Genomic DNA, 24,354 nt, shown 5'->3' with positions numbered 1-24,354 from the left:
TTATCAGTCTAATGTTGATTAGAATTTTTTTAAGCATAACATGTTTTTAAGCATGAGACATTGATAAAATTTCTGGCGCTCTGACCGAGAGACTTACTTTAAACATGTAAGAGTACGGGCAATCTGCAGCTATCTATGAGTATCTACTTGTTGACACAATGGAAACATTATTTGAAAACACAGTGTCCCAAAGTGTACTAGGCTGAAGTTTGGCATTTTGCAAAAATATTCAATAAATAGTTTATGTAAACTGTTGGAAAAATACTGGCTCAATAAAGCATCATATTTTTCAGGTTCTAATGAGGGAAATGATGTCTACCTCCCACCAACATATGTAGAATGTGAAATTTTGAAAATCTGGGCATAGGATCTAGATGTCAAGCAGCCCCCAAAGACACAGGGTTCCCTACATTAAAATAGGTATATTAGACAACTTTGGCAGTTTATCTGCTTAAACAACTCTTGGGAAGGGCACCTCCTTTAAGCCACTCTAAGACATATTTGACAGTCTTATCTGTACTCATCTATGTTGAATTAAAATCTACTTTCTTTTATATTATTATTGCTGCACTAACTTTGTTTTGGTCATTGTTTGCTTGATACATATTTTTCTATCCCTTTCAATTTTTCTGAATCTTTATATTTTAACCCAGTCTCTTGAAAAATAAAAGATAGGTTGAACCAAATGAAAATAAAAATATGGCATATCATAATTTCTATCACTATGTACTTATATTAGAAAAGAAGAAAAATCTGAACTTGATAAACTTTCAAGAATGATCTTCTCCTAAAAAAGAGGAAAATAAGCCCAAGGCAAGCAGAAGAAAGGAAATAGTGAAGAATAGAAATCAATGAAATAGAAAATTAAAAAAAAACCAATGAAAGAAAAACTTGCTTTTTTGAAAAGATCAATAACATTTCCAGACTTCATGCAAGACGGGTAGAGAAATTACAAATGACTGATGTTTGAATGAAACAGGAAGTATCACTGCAGACATCAAAAGGATAAGGAAATACTATTAATAACTACAAACATAAATTTAACAAGTTACATAAAATGGATCAATTCATGGAAAAACACATTCTACCAAAACTATCCAATCTGCAATATATAATTTTAATAGCCCTACAGTATTAAGGAAATTGAATTTTTATTTTGATAACTTCCCCAAAAGAATTCCCTAGCCCCAGATGGTGCCAAATGTTTAAAAAAGAATTAACTATAAGTTCTACACTATTTTTTCCAGAAAGTAGAAGACGAGGGAACATTTCCCAGTCTATTTTATGAAGCTGGTATTACCTTGACATGAAACCACAAATAGTACAGAAGAAGAAAACTACAGAGAAATATTACTTATGAATGTAATAATGCAGAAATAACAAAATATCAGCAAATAAAATTCATCAGTATATGAAAGGAATTATGAAATGAAGTCTGTCAAACCACGTAAGCTGCTGTATTAACAAGCTAAAGAAGAAAAATCACATAAAAAGCACTTGACAAATTCTGTATCTATTCATGATATCCATTCATGATAAGGAATAGAGGGAAATTTCCTAACTCGATAAAGAACATCTACAGAAATTCTACAGTTAACAGGACTCTTAAATGATGAAAGACTAAATGATTTCCCCACATGTTGGGGAACAAAGCAAGGATCTATGTTGTCACAACTTTTATTCAGCATAGTGCTGGAAATTTTAGCCAGTGCAATAAAGCAAGAAAAGAAAATAAAAGACATATAGATTCAAAAATAAGAAATAAAACTGTCTTAATTTGCAGATGACATGCTTGTCTATGTAGAAAATACCAAGGAGTCTACAAAAAAATGCTTGGAATAAATAGAAGGCAAAATAAAAATATCAATTGTTTGGTAACATGCTAACAATGAACATGTGGAAACCATAATTAAAAATACATTAACATTTATAATCACTCAAGAAATATTTTGGTATAAATCTAACAAAACCTACAGAACTTGTATGCTAAAATCCACAAAACGTTGATGAAAAAAAATCAAAAGTCTTGAGGGAGAGATATACTGTGTTTTTGATTGGAAAAGTCAACATATTAAAAATGTCACTTTCTTCCAAACTGATATCCAGGTTTGATGCAAATACTATTCCCGGCAAGATTTGTTGTAGATATAGACAAGGTTATTCTAAAATTAATATGGAAAGGAAAGAAATTAAAATACATAAAATAATTTTGAAAAAGTAGAATAGAATGAGAGGAATTATGCCACTCAATATCAAGGCCTATTACTAATCAAGACTGTGGTATTGGCAGAAGGATAGACACAAAGATCAATGGAACAAAATAGAGTATCTGGAGATAAAGTCACACAAATATGTCAACTGATTTTCAGCAAAGGTACAAAAACAACTCAGTGAAATAAAGATGGCCTTTTTAAACCAATGATGATGGAGCAATTTGATGTTGTAAACCGAAACAAACAAACAAAACAGCAACAACAAAAAACCACCCACAACACACAGCAAAATGACTTTCTACCTGAGTCTTATATCTTATACAAAATTAACTCCACATAGATAACAGGCTTAAATATAAAACATAAGGATGTAAAAAGAAGTATAGATGAATATCTTCCTAATTTGGGATAGAAAATAGCTCTTAGACTTGACATGAAAAGTACGGTTCATAAAAGGAGAAACTGCTCAATTGAACCTCATCAAAATTAAAAACATTTGCTCTGTAAAAGAGTTAATTAGAAAGATTTAAAGAAAAGCTACAGACTGGGATAAAATATTTGCAAGCCACATATTCGATAAAGGACTAGTATCTAGAATATACAAAGAACTCTCATCACTCAACAGTAAAATACAAAATCCAGTCAGAAAATGGGCAGATGACATGAACAAAAAGTGTCAAGGAAGAGAATATTCAGATGGCAAATAAGCACATGAAAAGATGTTCAACATCGATAGTCATTAGAGATATGCAAATTAAAACCATGAGATACTACTACACATCTGTCAGGATGGCAAAGATAAAAATAGCAACACCACCAAATGTTGGTAAGGATACAGAGAAACTGGATTACACATATGTCTGTTGGAAACATAAAATGATACAGTCACTCCAGAAAACACTTTCCCAGTTTCTTAAACATCTAAACATGCAGCTAACTATATGACCTGGCAATTGCAGTTCTAGGAATTCATCAGAGAGAAACTTAATGTTTACATAATAACTTGGATACAGATGTTTATAGAAGCACTATTTGTGATAGCCCCAAACTGAAAAGAATCTACTGTCCCTCAACCATATTTATTTTTGTTATTTTTATTTTTAGAGAGAGAGTTGTGCACTGTTGCCTTGGCCAGAGCACAGTGGTGCAAATGATAGCTCACTGCAACCTCAAAATCTCCTGGGCTTAAATGATACTCCTGCCTCAGACCCCCAAAGCAGTGGAATTATAGGCATGTCTAGCCCAGCCTTCAATAATGTTTAAATAAACTGTTGTACATTCATACTGTGGAATACTACCCAGAAATTTAAAGGAATGAATGATTGATGCACATAACAATTTGGGTGAAGATTCAGAGAATTACACTGAATGAAAAGCCAGTCCCCAAAATTTGTATACTAAATGCTTCCTTTTATATAACATAGTGAAATTCAAAGTTACAAAAGTAGAGAACAGATTAGTCTTGCCAAGATTAAGGAGGAAGTGGTAGTGGGAGAAGCAGTGGGGGTGGCTATAAATGGGCATTATTTAGTATCTTTGTGGTGATGGAAATAATCTGGATCTTGACTGGATCAATGCCAATAACTTGGTTGTGATACTGTACTATAGTTTTGCAAGATGTTTATACTGGGAAAACAGAGTAATGGATACATACGTTCTCTCTGTAACATTTCTTAAAACCTTTCTTAAAAAGCATGTTAATCTACAATTATCTCTAAATAAAAAGTTTAATTAAAAAATAAGTACTACTTCTACAGCATACCATGTGTGCCTCCCTTTACTTCATAACACCGAGGCTGCTGACATTACATACAAAAAAGAACAAAAGGAAAGCAAGTAAAACAACACAACAACAGCAAAAGCCCTGTTACAGAATTTCTAACACTTGCATGACCGTCTTTCACTATTCAGCTATATTGCAATTGCTTTAAATGTCCCACATCCACAGTTAACTGGACTGCTGCTTCAATATATTTGAATGTGGTTAGTTTACTGTTGTGGCCAGGTGCTTGTAGATGTTACAAAAGACTACCTACTAATAGGAAGTTAAGAATTCTCATTTGAACAAAACTTTAACAATGAAAATGTGTCATCTTTAAGTACTGGTTAGCAAACAATTATAGATTGGGAATGTTACAAAGCAATGTAACAAAATAACATTAGTAATTACAAAATTCCCAACAAAATTAGTCTGGATTACTAATGTACAAAAATGGGACTTCCTTTTTTGGTGGCTCAATGGCTTTTGGGCCGGCAAATTGCCTAGTAGCACCCAACAGTGTGTTGCAGGAGTAATCATGTGCCATCTCTTGGGAGGTATAGAAATGACTAACACTGAAATAATGATGAGCATAAATTATGCCATGATACATGTATAATACTGCAATGGAATATGAAAGTATGATGATTATTTTGAAGATAAAATAATGCATAAGATTGTGGTTTGTTGCCCACATTCATAATTAAAGAAACTGCTAAATTATACTTAGAGGCCAGAGAAAATGATGACTTTTTTTCCCAAGGAGGTCATAGATGGCTGATATCAAACCCTGTGCTACAATATGTTCACAGGCTGCTAAGAGTGATCTGATAAAGAGGGGGAAATTAATGACATAGGAGAGAGAGGCATAAATGTAGAAGAAAGAGAAGGCAAGATAGTAACACAAATGGAGAAGTGTTGATATTTCATGAGGGCAGGAACTTCCATCCATGTTAGCAGGAGGAAACGCATGGAGAATGGGTACAAATCTATGTACCTTGCAGGATTTAGCAGCAAGAAACTGAGACTGCTATTTGATTGCTCGATTTTTCCAGTGAGTTACCAGGCAGGGACACTATGTCAGAGTGGAGAGGGCTGGGTAGGTTGTACAGGTGAGATAGTCATTTTGAAAGCTAGGAAAGTGAACAGATTAGAAAAGTGTATAAAGATTGCAAGGCATTGTTGAATAACGGATTTCTTGTAAACCAGCTGGCAATTCTAAACTCTCTTGTGGAGCAATATTGAGCTATAGTTTGCTTGTAAGTCTACTAATATCTTGAAAACAATGTTTAAATGTTACAATGTTGATATAATTTCTAACTATCATTTAGTTATTATTTTCTACTTATTTTATACTACAGGAACGGAAGGTACAAATAAGCAATAACACGATCAAAGGGAACATTACATATTAGGACAGAACAAATCGAAATTTATGTAATTGAAATCTGGCTGAAACAATCAGAATTTATAATTAATTACCAAATATAATCTTAATAATTTTTCTCTTAACTGTAACTTCAGCATTAGTGTTCTTGGGGAGAATGGTCTTAAATATAACCCATGGCTTAGAAATGCTTACTAATATGATCTGTGTTTGTTTTATTTCAGTATGGACCCATATTTACAGTCCTTGCTATGGGAAACCGAATGACCTTTGTTACTGAAGAAGAAGGAATTAATGTGTTTCTAAAATCCAAAAAAGTAGATTTTGAACAAGCAGTGCAAAATCTTGTTTATCGTACAGGTAAAGAATATTTTCAGGTAGCCCATTTGAAATCCAACATTGGAATCCAAGAGTAGTTTTAGATGTCCTCCCTCCTCTATCAAGAATGATGAGAGTCCATTATTTTATTCTTGAGGTACAGCTAGAAGGGGAAAAGAATGTGAGTTTTGCTGTTGAAATAAAAATGAATGGCAGCGTAATACATTTAGATTTGAATCAGATACGTGAAAGTGATAAGGTTACCTCATTGACGTTTTCTTTAGAGAAGATTTGGAATCTGTATCATGTTACAGCTTCCAAGATGTCACTGACTCTTTTCTACTGCTGTTTATACAATGTTCTACAGGCTATACAACTCTTGGCCTGATTACTTGTTGCTCGGCTCCCTGAAAGTAGAATTCCATGGCTTAGTACATCATTTACAATGGCATTTCCTGATATATTTTATAGGGCTATTAGGGTAAGTGGGAGCTTGACTTGACTTTCACAAATCCTCCATCTTCAGATACTGCCAGATTGCACAGTCAGCATGCTTTCAGTGTGGCTGTCTGTCTTCATTTCTTCCCAGCCTGTGAATGTGTACTGGGACCATTTGTCCTCGCTGGAATGCAGAGCTGGTTCATTTTGTTTCTGGTTCTTTTTTGTGCTTTCACAATGTTTTCACTTGCTTCTGTTCTCTATGGCTTCTTTCTCACTGTTTTCCCTTTTTTCTTCTTTGATTCCTTTTCATGTAACCTCTTGGGCATTTCTTGCCGTTAAGACAAGAAAGTTTGTTTTAAAAGCTACCAATAATCAATAGAATTATATATATATTTATTTATTTGTTATTTGCATGATCATTACAACCTGTTGGTTAAATTCTTTGATTAGTTAGTGCTTCTTGATGTTTGGACTATGGAATTTAAAATCAAAGAATGTAAATGTTTTGAAGGTCTTTGATCTGCAGAGTCACATATACCTTCAGAAAAATGTATGAAGTTACCTATTGGAGGTGTATGGAAATGATTGTGATTTTTCACCTGGGCCTCTTCTGTGGACTTTTATGCTTAAATATTTCTGTTTAGCAGATGAAATATGTTAATATTTATTCTTGAATCATTTTCCCATTCCTCCCATATATTCTCTAATCATAGAGAAGATGTAGGCTCAGGAAATCTAAAAGCTGTTTTTCATTAACTTACACAAAATGTAATTTACACGTAATAGGATGATGAAATACAAAATTAAAACTTATTCTTTGAAAAAGTTACTTCAATAAAGATGACAACAGTGGACATAGGGGACTACTGGAGAGGGATGGGAAGGGGACAAAGGTTGAAAAACTATTGAGTACTAGGCTCATTACCTGAGTGATGGGATTAATCATACCCCACACCTCAGCATAACACAATATACTCATATAACAAACCTGCATATGTACCCCCGAATCTAAAATAAAAGTCACAGTGTTTTTAAAAAAGAATAAATTACTTCAAAATAAATAAAAAATGAGTAAAAAATACACACCAATTCCTAAATAGGAGTGTGTATTGTAGAAGGAGCATGAATGCTAATATAAAGGAAATAGTGGGCTCGCAGCTATTCAAACGGTTCAGAAAGGCCTCCTGGTGAAATATTCAAAAGACACTTGAAGGAAAAATAGAAATTTATAGGAGAAGTTTGAAGCTCATAGGTATAAGTGTGTGGGATTGAGTGGGAGTAGATATGGGTAAAGTAAAGGAGAGAATATTCTGAGCAGACAGAACAGCTTCTGAAATGTTGGGATATGCGAAATATGTGTTTTTAATGTATCTGGACTGTAGATTTGGAGGGAGAAGGGCTGAAAATACCAGCTCTCTTCATCACCCATTCGTAGATTATCCCTTAAAGTGAATAGACTTTCACTATCTCACAGCATCCGTTGAATCTTTTTTGTTTGTTTGTTTTGAGATAAAGTCTCAGTCACCCAGGCTGGAGTGCAGTGGTGCTGTCTTGGCTCACTGCAACCTCCTCCTCCTAGATTCAAATGAATCTTCTGCCTCAGCCTCCCCAGTAGCTGGGATTACAGGTGCCTGCCACCACACCCAGCTAATTTTTCTATTTTTAGTAGAGACAGGGTTTCACCATGTTGGTTAGGCTAGTCTGGAGCTCCTGATCTCTCAAGTGATCTGCCTGCCTTGGCCTCCCAAAGTGCTGGGATTACAGGCGTGAGACACCACACTCAGCCGAAAGCAGGTCGAATCTTTATCTACTTTTATTTACCGGAGGTGACTTTAGGTGCTGGGAGGACTTTAGCAGTAGTCCCTGCTGACCAAATAATAGTAGAGGTATATTGACTGTTTTTCAAGGAGTTGTTGCTTGTTTTGAAAATGGTTTTCTTTGTTCATAGCATCAATTCCAAAGAATGTCTTTTTAGCACTGCATGAAAAACTCTATGTTATGTTGAAAGGGAAAATGGGGACTGTCAATCTTCATCAATTTGCTGGGCAACTGACTGAAGAATTACATGAACAACTGGAGAGTTTAGGCACTCATGGGACAATGGACCTGAACAACTTAGTAAGGTAAATAGATGCATTCGTATGATTTAGTCTTGCTTTTGTTTTACATTAAAAAAAAAAAGAATCCTATACATTGGACTTCAAAAATTGTCAGATTGATTAATGAAATATACCTCACTAGGCTATGAAGAGATTATTTTAACCTTTTAAATTCTAATTCAGTTCAGCATTTCTATTTTATGGTGAGCAAATAAGCCAACACAATCATTGTAATATACTTTCAGTAATTTCTCCTTAGTCATTCCATACAATTGTGTATAAACTACATGGATTTACCTCTTATAATTTTCATGCTTCCATCAGAATTCTGTTAAAACATTCAGTACAATTTGTGATTATTAGAACGATAGGACATTGAGAGGATGGCGGAGAGGATGGAATTAAAAAGTGGTGAGAAAGGTCCAGGAGATGTTTGTGGTACTTAACAAGTGGCTCAGGCAAAGTCACTGTGGGCCTCAGGACTGAGCTCCAGGGTCCTCTATTAAGGGAGGTCCCAGGGAAGAGCAGCAGACAAAGTCAGCCCTATTCTGAAGCTTTCTGGAAAATTTAAAGACTGGGCATGGGAGCCATGAAAAATATTTCCCACATGCATACAGAGATTTGGTAAGTTGAAGTTACCTGAGTCACTTTGCCATCTCAGCAAAATCCTGGAATGCCCAAGGCAAGAATCAGCAGTTCAGACTCAAACAGAAAGGCAGTGAACATTTTGTTAGAGGTCCAGTAGTGGGTGATGGAGGAGGGGACACAAAAACAACCAAATTAAAAAATGTACTGAAGCATACCCAATATATATAACAAAATGAAAATATTGAAATGGGCCGGGCATGGTGGCTTACGCCTGTAATCCCAGCACTTTGGGAGGACGAGGCAGGTGGACCACGAGGTCAAGAGATCGAGACCATCCTGGTCAACATGGTGAAACCCCATCTCTACTAAAAATACGAAAAATTAGCTGGGCATAGTGGCGCATGCCTGTAATCCCAGCTACTCAGGAGGCTGAGGCAGGAGAATTGCCTGAACCCAGGAGGCAGAGGTTGCGGTGAGCCGAGATCACGCCATTGCACTCCAGCCTGGAAAAAAAAAAAAGAAAATATTGAAATGAACAAAATATTCTTGGACATTTTTGAAACTTTGGCAGAAGGAGATTATGAAGGGAGGTAAATAAAAAATAAATAGTATTAAATGTTTTTAAGGCATGTTAACAATATTTTATATTATTTATCTTAAATTATTTATGTTATTTATATTCAAATTATTTATTTATGCTACAGTAATCACTTTATTCTCTTAATGGTAAAACTTATTGATGATATGTACTATATCTCAGTAGGCAATAGTTTGAATTTATGGGATCCTGTGAAAGATTAGGAAATTTGGTGACTAATATTGCCCTGATTCTATGTTTTTGTTGTTGCTATCTAAAGGCATGGACTATATCTTAGCTATCATTATTTGCTAAATAAAATTTTGTTGAATTGTATTAGATCAATTTATTATCTCATATTTGTCAGAGTCTAATATGCTTGCTTAGAAAGCATTTAAATATCTTCAGATAAATCAAACCACAGTTTTAGTTCCACCTGTATTATCTTGACCACAGTAAGCAAATATCAAAACTTCTTAAGAGTGACTTTTTCCAAGAGAATCTGCCACATATTATCTGTCCCTCATATATTGCCATGAAATAATGCCCTGCTTTGTGTATCCTTTGCCTTTCTTCTTTGGTCTTTGGGTCTGACTTTCTGTGTGTTTCTGTCTTGTAGACATCTGCTTTATCCAGTCACAGTGAATATACTCTTTAATAAAAGTTTGTTTCCCACAAACAAGAAGAAAATCAAGGAGTTCCACCAGCATTTTCAAGCTTATGATGAAGATTTTGAGTATGGGTCCCAGTTGCCAGAGTCTCTTCTAAGGTTTGTTTCCTACAATTCATTCTTTCATCAATCTCCTCTCAGCAATTCATGCACCTTTCATTTTTCTGTTCTAAGTAGATGTAATAGAGTTTAAGTGGAAGAGAAGCTGTTTGTTTCTGGTCTCTGTATGTTAATTGAAGGAGGACCAAGGAAGAGAGATACTTTCTTTATTTTGATGAACAAAAAAATAAAAAGAGAGCGAGAAAGAGATTGATGGGATTAAGAATTTATTTTAAGAGCTTTTATCCCATATACAGTGTATTATTATTGCACTCATTGCTGCAGTTAGGATTCCTGCTAAATCATCAACATGAGCAGTCTTAGAATCATACACTGTTCTCATTGTCTTTGAGGCAAACATGGATATGGTCAAATGCATTTCTCACGGTTGGCTCAGACAGATGTTTTTTAAATGAGGCATATGCAAAGCAACTGCAAGATTTAGAAATTTCTTGGCATTGGCTCTATGTCTTACTCCATTTAGGTTGCTATAACAAAGTATCATAGACTGGGAAGCTTATAAACAACAGAAATTTATTTCTTATTGCCCTGGAGGCTGGAGGTCTGAGATGAGGGTGCCAGCATGGTCATGTTCTGGTGAGGGCCCCTTCCAGACTGCATACTCCCAATTTTTCACTGCATTGTCACGTGGTGAAAGGGGCAAACAAACTCCTTCAGACCCCGTTTATAAGGGTACTACTTCTTTTCATGAGGACTCTAATTTTATGACCTAGCTACCACCCAAAAACCCCCACCTCCTAATACCATCACCTTGGGCATTAGGATTTCAACATACAAAGATTTGGGAGGGACACAGACATTCAGACCAGAGCCTACATAGACTATTGGTCTACAACGGTGACTGCTGAGAAAAGATTTAGAAGATTAGTGTCAATTTGTTTTTCCCAGCTTAAGTCAGCAATTGTTTCCATGCATTGGGTTTTCATCTCCTACAACTTACAGCAGCCGCATTAAAAGCAGACCAAGCAAGTTGTGGGTTCTGCCTTCTTACTCAGTACCAATCCAATAGGGCTCCAAACTTTTATTTACAAAAGAAACTAGAATATAGTTGTTTCGCCTTCCCTGTTGTCCTTGTGGAGTAATAATTCCGAAGGTAGACCTTTCATGAAATTATACCTAAAAATGAATTTAGAGAAATAATTTTCATTCCACAGGTATCCCCTTTTTATGCTATGACCTATTATTTCTAAAGTGCTTTCAAGTTAAATTCTATATATTTTGTTCTCATGTAGAAACTGGTCAAAATCCAAAAAATGGCTCCTGGAATTGTTAGAGAAAAGCATTCCAGATATAAAAGCATGTACATCTGCAAAAGATAATTCCATGGTAACTATTTCTTACCCTTTTTTCTAACATATATGAAATAAAGACAGTAATAAATTATGGTTGTTAAAATATATTTTGCTAAAAAACATGAGATTTATTATATATCATTTTTGTGTCAACTACTGTACTAGACATGTTGAGATACATTATTTTATTGTTACAGCCTCACAACAACCTATGTAGAATAGGTATCCTATTCTACATAAGAAAAAACTAGAGAAAACAAACAAAAAAAATACAATTCTGATGTTCATACTGATTTATGTGTTATACAGTTGGCTGTGTTCAATAGTGACAGGTGAAAGGAAAGTAATGGCAAATTAGGAAAAGAGAACAAAACTCTAAAAGGAAAAGACTTTGTTGTTGATGCCACTACCATTAGCTGTTTGTTTAGATGCAAGGAGGGAGAACAGTATAATTTAAAAAGCCAGGCACTAGGAGTCCATGACCTAAGTGTTATTCCAGGTATGTGGTTCTTCAAATGTAGCCCATAAACCGACGGCAGCAGCATCACCCAGGAATCACTCAGTCAGAAACTCTACAGTAGGCCAGGCATGGTAGCTTATGCCTGTAAACCCAGCACTTTGTGGGGGCTGAGGCAGGAGAATTGCTTAAGCCCAGGAGTTCAAGACCAGCCTGGGAAATATAGCAAGACCTTGTTTCTAGAAACAATGATTAAAAAAAAAATAGTCAGCATGGTGCCACACAGCTGTGGTACCAGCTACTCTAGAGGCTGAGGTGGGAGGATCACACTTGAGCCCAGATAGTCAAGGCTGCAGCAAGCCATGATTGTGCCACTTCACTCTAGCCTGGGGGCCAGAGCAAGACCCTGTCGCTAAATCAGTCAGTCAATCAGTCAATCAATCTTTGAGGTAAATCCCAACAATCTGGTTTAACAAGCCTTATCTTTGGTTCACATGTTTTCTAATGAATGATTCTCACCTCTGCCTCCTCATTAGAATCACCTTCAGGACCTTTGAAAACTGTCTCATGCCAGAGTCTGCCCACAGAGACTGGGTTTCATTTGGTCTGTACTGCCTAGGCTCAAATGCCATCACCAGTTGTGTAACCTTGGGCATAATACCTAGTCTCTTAGCCTTGGTTTCCTCACCTGCCTCATAAAGTTGTTGTAGGAATTAAATGATTTAATTTTTGTAAAGCACTGAGAACAGAGGACTGGATAGGAGCTTATCATTGCTATCATCATTTTAAAAAAAAATCTTCAAATATTTTTACATTTAAACATGGCATCAGAAGTTTTTGTTTGTTTTTAAACAGCAAGTATTACCACAAACAGTTCTGCTTAAAACTAGAAAGCAAGATGGCCTTAGGAAAAAGGACCAAGTGAGTGTTTAGTTATCTCCTTCCTGAGTAAAGGGGATGGGAAGCCCTGCTGGCATGTCCTTCACTGACAAACTATGTTTCAGCTAATATTTTTGTTTAATAACCCAGATAAATGCACATTTTCTTTGCATTATTTTCTAGGACTTAGGGGCAAAACACATGTATATAAAAGGTATACCCAGATAGATCTGTAATCTGTGGGCCTAGCAAACAGAATTTTAAAATTTCCAGTTAAAATTCTCTACCAACAATACCTGTAGAATAGCATTTATTTTTCTTGCTCTGAAGAAATGAGTTATTTTCAATCATAGGTACTCTAACTCCCTATTTGTATTAGTCTGTTTTCATGCTGATAAAGACATACCTGAGACTGGGTAATTTATGAAAGAAAGAGGTCTAATGGTTCCACATGGCTGGAGAGCCCTCACAATCATGGTAGAAGGCAAGGAGGAGCAAGTCACATCTTCCATGGATGGCAGCAGGCAAAAGGAGAAAGAACTTGTGCAGGGAAACTCCCCTTTGTAAAACCAACAGATCTCATGGGACTTATTCACTTTCACGAGAACAGCACTAGAAAGATCTGCCTCCATGATTCAGTTACCTCCCACTGGATCCCTACCACAACACGTGGGAATTCAAGATGAGGTTTTAGTGGGTTCATAGCCAAACCGTATCACTATCTGAATAATAAGTTTGCATTTTGCTGAAGCCAATCCAGTGTTTAAGACTTCAGGAGAGAATTGAACTTGAACATCAATGAGCAGTTTAACTTTATTTTTTGATGTATTTCATCTCTGTTTTCCTCTAGCAGTGTTCACACAGAGCTTGTTTTTTTTAAGACAGAGTCTTGCTCTGTTGACCAGGCTGAAGTGCAGTGGCATGATCTTGGCTCACTGCAACCTCTGCCTCCCAGGTTCAAGCAATTCTCCTGCCTCAGCCTCCTGAGTAACTGGGACTACAGGCACGTGCCACCACGCTTGACTAATTTTTGTATTTTTAGTAGAGACAAGGTTTCACCATATCGGCCAGGGTGGTCGCGAACTCCTGACCTCATGATTTGCTGCCTTGGCCTCCCTAAGTGCTGGGATTACAGGTGTGAGCCACTGAGCCCAACTGAGCTTGTGATTTTATACTAACATTAAAAAAAAAAAAAGTGGGCTAAGAAGAAATTTAAAAGATTTTGTTGTCTTCAACTGCATAAATAGGTTTCAATGATCTAGTGAAGCAGGATTTGAACAAATGCAGTGAGGCGGTCAAGCTCAAGAATCCCTACTTCTAATTACTATACTACATTAAGGATATAAGTCCCTTTGCATGCCTCAAACCACAAAACCTGGGAATGGCAGAAATGATATCTTTCATATTAAAGAAAAACGTATAATCTCTTGTTTATTAACCTCAATCTTTGTCACATAGCCATGGCTTGACAATGTTTATTTCTTTTAAACAGACATTATTGCAAGCTACACTGGATATTGTAGAGACAGTAACAAGTAAGGAAAACTCACCCAGTTATGGGCTCTTACTGCTTTGGGCTTCTCTGTCTAATGCCGTTCCTGTAAGTATATTGGTAAAGTATGAGTTACATTGCTCTCTACTGTCCTTTAATTTTTTTCCCTTCATTTCTTTCTTTCGTTCTTTTTTTCTACCTTTTTCACCCATTATGGAAAAGAAAAAACTACCGTGGATTTGGTTGTGAGATAAAAACCAAAACTGAATGCCTAATGAAATCTGATTAGGTCATAAAGGAGGCAAAACAGATCCCAAGTGAATTCTGTCCTCTGAAAGGCAGTGTGTAGCAGGATGAAGGAAAAGCTTGCCCTTTGGGGCAAGTTGTTTACAACCTCTGCTTATGGAGCATTTTTTGTATGTCTGCCAATGTGCTTAGTATTGATATTGAAAAGATGAATAGGGATTGGCCATACATTTTATTGGAAAGAATGAGTAAATGGATAGTTTCAGGTAAATTGGGCTTCCATCCAGACATCCCAAGTCATAGTTGTAGACCTTCATGGTGGTAACTTAAATTCTCTGTGCCTCCATTTCCTAACAAGGGATAATGCACTATTTTACCTATTAAGGGTAAAAAACGGATAATGTACATAAACCTCCTACAGTGGTCTTAGAACTTGGGTGCTTAATAAATGGTAGTTCTCACTTCTCTAAAAAGTTGTTGTGGGGATTTAACAAGATAAGCCTAGCTGGTATCAATGAATATTAGCTCTTTCTCTCCATTTGTACCCGTTCTCCTTCTGTGTGCCATTCCTGTTTTCATTACCATTCCTGTTTGCATCAATTAGCATTATGGTCCTACGAGCTTCTGCATGAATGGTGCTGGTGAAGTTGGAACTTTGAACACTTCTAAAGAGATCAGAGACTTAAAAAACTGTTTCTTTTTTTTTTTTTTTTTCTTTTTTTTTGAGATGGCGTCTTGCTCTGTCACCCAGGCTGGAGTGCAATGGCACGATTTCAGCTCACTGTAACCACTGCCTTCCGGGTTCAAGTGGTTCTCCTGCCTCAGCCTCCTGAATAGTGGGGATTACAAACATGAGCCACCACGCCCGTTTTTTTTTTTTTTTTTTTAAAGCTGTCATGAATTAAATTAGAACCATGAGATTTGTCTGCCATGTCATGTTCAATGCACACCGGTGTCCTGGGACAGGAGGTTCTCACATTAGCCTAAGATGCTACTTATATTATCCGAAATTAAAAGGTAACCTTTTAAATATATTTGTTTTCCACTAAACAGAATTTAACCCAACCCTAATGATATGTGTGGTCATTTTTTTTCCATTTTCTTCCAACAAATAGAAATGAGGAAGATGTTTTGAGAATTATTTATTTAGCCTTAGTTTAAAAAAGGCCTAGGTTGTTAAAGGCTTTCTATGTCCTGATATTCTAGTTTCCCTTAACTTGTTGAAAAACTTACTGTAAAAAGAGAAGAGATAGAAATTCAGGCCTGTTTGGTCAAATGTATGTTACCTAGTAGAATGTACATTTCATCCTATATGGTCAAGTAAAAGTAGTCTAAACCCTTCCCCTTCTTTATGTACCTATAATATTATTCTCTTGTTTTTCCTTAAATAATTTCCTTGGAAACAAACTGAATTAGCTACAGCAAAATTGAAAAGCAAACATCAAAACAACTCCCAAAGTACCAACAAAACAGCCACTCCTGTCAGAGAATTAATTTTCAAGATCTCATTAGAAACATCCCCCGGAAGAAAGACACACAAAGCCCCATTGATCTGACACAGGGGAAGTCAGTTCTTTGGAATTTGTTGCTGGCACTGGTCTGAAAGGATTTAAATCATTCATTTTAGAAAGGAAGTGTCTGATGATTAGAGAAAATTCCATCTTACTGACTCTTGTTGGCATCTCCAAGAGGCAGCCTGGTGAGCAGACAGAGACCCTGGAGAGGCTTTAGAGTCTGGTCCAAAGCTAATTCCCAGCACTGGGTAACAGTGGGCCAATTGTTTAACCTGCCCAAGCCTCAGTGCCCTTATCTGTAAAATGGGATTAATGCTATACCTACCTCAAAGGGTAGTTGTAGGAATTATTTGGTAAGAAATAGATAGTGGCTATTAGTACTCGGTTCAGCATAGGTATTCAATAAATGCTGATTTTCTTCCCTTACAAAAATTATCTCCCTAGCTTCAATCAATAATTACTTTCAATGACTCACTAATAATGAACATAGATCATCCTGGCTTCAAAGTATTTGATGGCTCAAAGGCCCCAGAGTGGGAGAATTCACTGCTGTCCTGGCTTTTGTGACCTTTATTGCTGCTGAGCGTGCCAGAAGTCCTGCTAGAGGTATAGGTGGTAGGGCCTGTCTTTTCCTGCAGCCCAGATTATATCTTTATCTCGTCTCTCCTACTTTGTGCTATGCCTCAAGGCCTATGGGACTCAGAGCTCAGGCTTCAGATAAGATAGGTACCAGATCCCTAGGAAGCTCCATTATAGCCCACGATATTAACTATAATTTATGAAATTATTTTTCTGGGAAAACTGTTTCTGAGTTCCAAGAAATTTCTGACTGCCGAATGATTTTTTCTATCACTTTACATTTTTTTCCTTTTTTATTGTATGTTAAGTTCTGGGGTACATGTGCAGATCTTGCAGGATTGTTGCATAGGTACACACATGCCATGGTGGTTTGCAGTCTCCATCCCCCATCACCTACGTCAGGTATTTCTCCCAGGGTTATTCCTCCCCAACTTCCCTGCCTGTCCCCACTGTCCCTCCCCTAGGCCCCCATCCCCCTAATATACCCCAATGTGTGTTCCCCTCCCTGTACCTGTGTGTTCTCATTGTTCAACACCTACCTATGAGTGAGAACATGCGGTGTTTGGTTTTCTGTTCTTGGGTCAGTTTGCTGAGAATGATGGTTTCCAGATTCATCTGTGTCCCTACAAAGGACACAAACTCATCATTTTTTTATGGCTACATAGTATTCCATGGTGTATATGTGCTACATTTTCTTTGTCCAGTCTGTCACTGATGGGCCTTCGGGTTGGTTCCAGGTCTTTGCTATTGTAAATAGTGCCACAAAATGAACATACTTGTGCATATGTCTTTATAATAGAATGATTTATAATCCTTTGGATATATACCCGGTAATGGGATTGCTGGGTCAAATGGAATTTCTATTTCTAGATCCTTGAGGAATCGCCACACTGTCTTCCACAATGGTTGAACTAATTTACACTCCCACCAACAGTGTAAAAGTGTTTCTGTTTCTCCACATTCTCTCCAGCATCTGTTGTCTCCAGATTTTTTAATGATCACCATTCTAACTGGTGTGAGATGGTATCTCAATGTAGTGTTGATTTGCATTTTTCTAATAACCAGTGATGATGAGCATTTTCTCATATGTTTGTTGGCCTCATATGTCTTCTTTTGAAAAGTATTTGTTCATATCCTTTGCCCACTTTTGAATGTGTTTGTTTTTTTCTTGTAAATCTATTTTAGTTCTTTGTAGACTCTGGATATTAGCCCTTTGTCAGATGGGAAGACTGCAAAAATTTTTTCCTATTCTGTTGGTGGCCAATTCACTCTAATGATTGTGCTTTTGCTGTGCAGATGTTTTTTAGAAGATTTCTCCAAACCAATCACAAAGCTGATGTTTTACCTTTTTTATCTGCTGTATCTTTGAAGTTCTTTCTAAATAGTTTCAGTAGCAATCGCTACCCCATCCCACTCTCAACTTTCACAGCATTTTTTTTTTGTAACATGGGTTTGCTCTCTCATTGTCTTGTACATTTAGTTCATTTTCCTCCGATATGTATTCATATCCCCAAATAAATGTGAAAATTCTTTGGACAGGAATTATCTCATACATATTTGTGTTTACCATGATTCGTAGAAGACTCTCTGACATGTTATAGAGACTCCATTCAGATCTCTTTTTGAATGGATAAATCAACAGTACCAAGAAACACACTTAATTTGTCTTCTCTTAGACACAACAAAGATACAGAGCTTTCCTCCTTGCCCCTTCTCTCCTTTGTTCTTTCCTCTTCAAAAAAATGGAATGGCATTGTGGTGGCTGCTTCTGCAGTTCAGTGAGCTGAGTGGCCCTTTTTCTTCTTGCCCATCTCTGACCATGGACTTGAACTGTTTCACAAAATACTAATTGGTACCATTGGAAGCCGTTATCAACTCCTTTCCCAAATGTGGGTGCACAAAGATTTCAAGGTCACTTATTCTTGCTTATTGATTTGGTAATGCATATAAACTTTTATTAACTCTTTACTTTCTTTTGCATGCTTTTTTTATGTTTTAAAAATATATTGGCTTTTTTAAAAATAGAAAAAAATGTAGAAACAAATCTGTTAAGAAAAAAAGACATTAAAAAAGGCAACATGCATCTGTAGTTTAGCTAAATTCCTTGTGTTTGTCATGTAAAAAGTAGTATCCAATTTTATTGAATCTCTAAAAGTATAATTAGGCACATACAACTCTGAACCTCTCTTTTGTGTAACTGAAAATCTATGTGATATGGTTTGGCTCTGTGTCCCCACTCACATCTACTATTACATTGTAATCCCTGCATGTAAAGGGAGGGATGTTGTGGGAGGTGATTGGATGATGGGGGCTGTTTTCTCCATGCTGTTCTTGTGATAATGAGTGAGTTCTCACAAGATCTGATGCTTTAAATGTGTTTGACTGTTTCCCCCACCTCCTTCTCTTCCCAACCTGTAAGATGAGCCTTTTCCCATTTGCCTTCTACTGTGATTGTAAGTTTCCTGAGGCTTCCCCAGCCATGCATAACTCTTGAGTCAGTTAAACCTCTTTTGTTTATAAATTACTCAGTCTCAGGGAATGCTTTACAAAGTAGTGTGGAAACAAACTGATTCACTATGTATTATCACTGTTTTTACCCCTAACATGAGCTCTTGACTCTTCAAATAAGATGTAGTGAGTATGGAGTAGTTATTAATTGAATCCAATAATTCAGCACTTTTATGTGTAGTTAATAGTAGAAAGGATACCTGAGTAGAGACAGGACAAGATAGTTCTCTGAGTATCTGTTTCATCATCTGTAAAAATGAACTAGATAATCTCTAGGATAAATCTTTCTTAATCAGGGTAATACTCCTGAAAGAAGGTCTCTGAATTGAGGACCCTTGGTTCCCCTATTCATCTTGTTTATGTAAACAGTACCATATTTATCCTTGCACTATCAATTTAACATTACAAAGGGAAAAATAATAAACAGTATTTAACTTGGTTTATTTGAGCACTTCTTTTTGGACAATTGCTCTTTCTCTTTTGACCACAGAGGGGAGTATTGGTGTTATTTAAAGGTACGTAATGTTACCTCACAAAAGAAACGAGACTAAATTTAGTCAAAGCATTACCTGATTCATTTCAGGACTGATTTTCCTAGATGAAATCTCTTTCATAATAAATGCATTTAGAAAATAACGAAAGTGAAACCCAAGCTTCTTTGGATGATTTTATACAGGTTTTCTTTATTATGTAACCCAAGAACAAGCAAAACTGTCTACTTGAGGAAGAAGTTAATTTTAAGATGTAAAGCAGTATGATTTTATCTTGTGATGCCATATTGAGGAAAGGTATGAAATAATTTTGAGAGGCTAAGAGAGAAAATGTGCAAATATACTATATTCAATACCATTCAAGTGTGAAAGACTCTTTAATTTTTTTCTTTTATTTACTAATTTATAGCCAAAAAAGAACTCTATTTTTGATATTGAGTACTCTGATAATTCAGTTTATGGAATGATTTCCTGCTACGTTTTCCTGGATTTATTTAAAACTACTACATTTCACTTGCAGAATATAAAATTTGCTAATTCACTTGTATTCTAAGGAAATTAAATCTTGGATTGTTTAATTGTTTAAATCTTTAATTGTTTTGGGTTAATATTCTTAAGTATCACAATTAGTTGCTTCTGAAAATTTAATATATGCCTATATAATATTTTATGTTGCTCATTAATAAGAATACCTTCTCTCATTTTTTACTGAAGATAGATGTCTAATCTATTTAAATAATATAGTTAAATTATGGAGACAATGAAAATTTAAATATGACTTTTTGGAATTATATTACGTATCTCTTATTATAATATATGTTGTTTTCAAAAGATGCTTTCTACTAATGTGCTCTTAAGGTTAATTTAAACATCATCCTTTTTATACAATAAAAAATATGACTAATACTAAGTATGCTTTTGTTAACCTTCAAAGAAGTTCATATTTTTGATATATGTTTTTCTTTTTAAGGTTGCATTTTGGACACTTGCATACGTTCTTTCTCATCCCGATGTCTACAAAGCCATTATGGAAGGCATATCTTCTGTGTTTGGCACAGCAGGTACTAACCTGAGTTAAGTTATATAGAAAGACACAGCTAATAATGCATGTTTCTCACACATTAATGGTAAAGCAAAATAATTCTGTAAAAATTCAGCATAATCCAGAATTCAACATAATTTGTTATATGTCAGGATATAAATTGATCAGGTAGAATCCTAGAATTTAATTACTGTCAAGCATTTTAGTACAACTCCTTCATTTTTTAAATGATGAAATCAGTGTTTTAGAGATTTTGATTTGCCTAATTTCCTTACTTAAATATATATACACGTTTGTTCTAATCTCTTGGCTCCTTATGTCAAATTGAATGAATGTTCACAGTTTTGATGTTCAGGATTTTTCAGAAGTGATAGGGTATATATTTCATATAAAACACAAGAGCCCTAATGGGAGTGCAGAGGTCAGGTAAGGATTGCTACCAAAGTATTATTAAAAGACAACAAACAGTGCTCGCTTCGGCAGCACATATACTAAATTGGAACGATACAGAGAAGATTAGCATGGCCCCTGCGCAAGGATGACACGCAAATTCGTGAAGCGTTCCATAAAAAAAAAAAAAAAAAAAGACAACAAACAAAAAACAAATAAAAAGAAACCCTTACAATTATTAGAAATTTAAGTGTTTGGGAACTGCATATAGGGATTGTTGTCTTGAATTCTTTAGTTCAGATGTCAGCTGTTTATCATATATTTTAAAAAGCAAAAATAAGCCTGAATAAAGAGTACTCAACTACTTGTTTATTCAGCATAATTTGACTAATCTGGGGAGTGGATTTTTTTAAATTTCTTAATATGTCACGTTATGTATCCTGATATAAAAATAGTAAGAAATGATAGGGTTTTCTTAGAAGAAAACAATATAACAATAGGGCAAAAGGTATGATGCCAGTTAATGATTTTCCCTCTCCCCTCCATGATTACTGAAAATATTTAAATTTTTTTTATATTGCATCTTATTGAGTTAAACCAAAAAACCAACTTGCTTGGTAAGCATAAATATCTAAGTAATACTCTTTGAGCCTTAAGTATGCATCAGCAGATGCCGGACCTTATAGAAATGATGAGCCTTGGCATCACTGAATGCCAACAATGCTAACAGGTTAAATTCTAGAAAGACACTGATGAATATAAGAGAAGACAACTGGCTTTTATGCAGCTTGCATCTGCAAAGCAAATAGAAATGCACGTGCCCACATATCTACAAATGGGAAAAGGCAATGCACTCGAATGTCAGGTCTTCTCCTTTATCATTTCCTTACTAGAGTCTTTTCCTGACTTAGGGTCCTCAAAACTTGTGGTCTTTAGGGTAGAAATAAATAAAAGGGTAGAGAATAGCTTCTGTATAAGTATGGTTTTTAAAAGTTTGATGTCTTTTATAAATAGTTTTCAATTCTGCAGTGGTGTCCTATAGACTGAAGTGTTGATGTAAGGTAGCTGTTACACTGGTAGTGCTATTCGAAGGAGCATTCTTTGTGTCAGAAGAGAAGAGTGGGTTCTGAAAATAAACAAGAACATAGAAAAAGACCAAAACTTGTGGTCTTTAGTGTGCAAAAAAATAAAAGGGTAGAGAGATGATGGGGATAATGTGGGGGTCCTCTCTGACCCGAAGGCCACAACGGAAGTGTAACATTAATATAAATTTCTTTTTTTTAATTTTCTGCATCAATCTAAATTTCTCCAGTGCTTGGTTCTGGAACTCTTGAACCCAGTTCTAGGGAAGAAAGGTAAAACCCTTTGTCTTTTTCTATGTTCTTGTTTATTTTCAGAAGCCACTCTTCTCTTCTGACACAAAAAATGCTCCTTCGAATAGTACTACCAGTGTAACAGCTATCTTATATCAGTGCTTTCAGTGTATTAGACACCTCTGCAGAATTGAAAACTATTTGTAAAAGACATCAAACTTTTTTTAAAACCATACTTATACTGAAGCTATTCAATCAACTCATACATAAGATGTAGTAGCAGCTCAGGAATTTAAATGTTGTGAGAGGAGTCCGCAGATCCTTGGAGGCTGATATCTAGGAAGAATCCATGTGTCCATACAAAGGATTGTGTCAACAAAGGAACATTAAAGTACAATGTATTGGTCAGAATTCTCCAGGGAAATGGAAACAATAGGAAGTAAACAGATATACAGATAAAGAGGGAGAGAAAGCTCAAAGGACATTTATTATAAAAAATTGGCTGATGTGACTACTGAGGCTGAGAAGTCCCATGATGTGCTGTTTATGCAGGCCCTCAGTGGATTGGATGATGCACACTTACATTAGGGAAGGCAGCCTACTTTACAGTCTACTTTACTGAGCCCACGAATTCAAGTACACATCTGTCATCCAGAAACACCCTCTCAAACACACCGAGAATAATCTTTAATCTGAGTACCCCATGGCCAGCCAGATTGACATATAGAATTAACCATCACAGTAGGCATCGTCTAATCTTTTGAGGTTTTTGTTTCTCTGGAGAACTCTGAGTAAATTTACTCACCCATGTATGGGAGGGCAGTGTGCCCTACCCGGTCTACTGATTGAAATGCTAATATCAACTAGAAAGACCCTCACAGACACACCAGAAATAACGTTTAGCCAAATCTGGGAACCCCTGAGCTAGTCAAGTTACACATACAATTAATCATCACAGACATGGAACAAGAATGTGACTCAGTACAACAGTTTTTCCATTCCATGCTCTTGTCTATTGCAAGATCACCATTTCCTTCTTGGGGATGACTTTTCTGAATTTCCAATGCTGTGTTTCTGTGGTCTCAACACTCACTTCTAGGCACTTTGCCCAGCTTTCTTATAAAACAAATCTCAAGGTAAAAACTACTATTGAATACTTGGGAAAGGAAAGGGTCAGACTCATACCACTTTTCTAAAGGCAGTTAGTTCTCGAACTACCTTGATAGCTGCCTTTCAGCCTACTCATGTGTTCTCTATTTGTTTACTTTAAAATGAGAACTTCTTTAGGGTTCCTTTGTGAAGATGCTTGCTTAGCCCCAATTATTTTGGGTGGTGCTTTTTGTTATTCTACTTTCTCTAACTAATCCTGTACACCTTCTACCTGTCTTTATTATCTGCCTAAGTCTTTATTATCTTCCTAAGTCTTGACTATCTGCTTCTTCCTTTTCTTGTTTCCTAGCTGTGTTTTTATTTTTTAATTGCACACTTTTTAATTTAATTTAATTTAATTTTTAAAGACAGAGTCTCACTTTGTCACCTGGAGTGCAGTGGTATGATCATAGCTCACTATAATCTGGAGCTCCTGGGCTCAAGTGATCCTTCTGCTACAGCCTGCTGAGTATCTAGGACTACAAGTGTGTGCCAGCATATCTGGCATCATTTTTTTTAATGGGACATTGGAATAGAGGAAGGTAGAAGTGTGTTCTCAGGTTTTCATCTTGAGCTATAAATGCAAATGTAACATGCATCAACTTATAAATAAAATTATACATAACTATATATAATTCACACATCATAAAATTTACCCTTTCAACATGTAAAATTTAGTAGTTTTTAATAAATTTATAAGATGGCAACCATCAACACTATCTGGTCCCAGAACATTTGTATCACCTTCAAAAGAAACCTCATATCCATTAGGAGTCACTTTCCATTTCCTTCTATTTCTAGCTTCTGACTACCACTAATCTACTTATTGT

At 35.9% G+C, this 24,354-nt stretch overlaps 1 protein-coding gene and 1 non-coding gene across 7 annotated transcripts in view; both read left to right on the top strand.

Moving 5' to 3' along the window:
- The window catches only part of CYP39A1 (cytochrome P450 family 39 subfamily A member 1), a 98,444-nt gene that overhangs the window by 3,738 nt on the left and 70,352 nt on the right, over positions 1-24,354 (top strand). For 4 of the 6 annotated variants that reach the window (XR_008480653.2, XR_008480652.2, XM_054254060.2 and 1 more), the window contains exons 2-7: positions 5,584-5,719; positions 8,067-8,241; positions 10,002-10,151; positions 11,405-11,498; positions 14,293-14,400; positions 20,601-20,691. Coding sequence is in view for 4 of the 6 variants with exons in the window: in XM_054254060.2 (XP_054110035.1) it covers positions 5,584-5,719; positions 8,067-8,241; positions 10,002-10,151; positions 11,405-11,498; positions 14,293-14,400; positions 20,601-20,691 (754 nt within the window). In the remaining 2 variants the exon portion in view is untranslated. Of the gene's footprint in view, positions 1-5,581; positions 5,720-6,044; positions 6,159-8,066; positions 8,242-10,001; positions 10,152-11,404; positions 11,499-14,292; positions 14,401-20,600; positions 20,692-24,354 lie in introns of those variants that run through there. The other 2 variants (XM_054254061.2, XM_054254059.2) reach the window with 2 other exon arrangements.
- LOC118153247 (U6 spliceosomal RNA) lies at positions 21,140-21,245 on the top strand. The gene has a single exon (XR_004742504.1). It is a non-coding gene; the product is annotated as a U6 spliceosomal RNA (small nuclear RNA).

The sequence above is a fragment of the Callithrix jacchus genome, chromosome 4 (genome assembly GCF_049354715.1).
Source record: "Callithrix jacchus isolate 240 chromosome 4, calJac240_pri, whole genome shotgun sequence".
NCBI classification, from domain to species: Eukaryota; Metazoa; Chordata; class Mammalia; order Primates; family Cebidae; genus Callithrix; species Callithrix jacchus.
The sequence above is the reverse complement of the archived record's forward strand: the minus strand, read 5'-3'. Positions and strand labels throughout refer to the sequence as shown.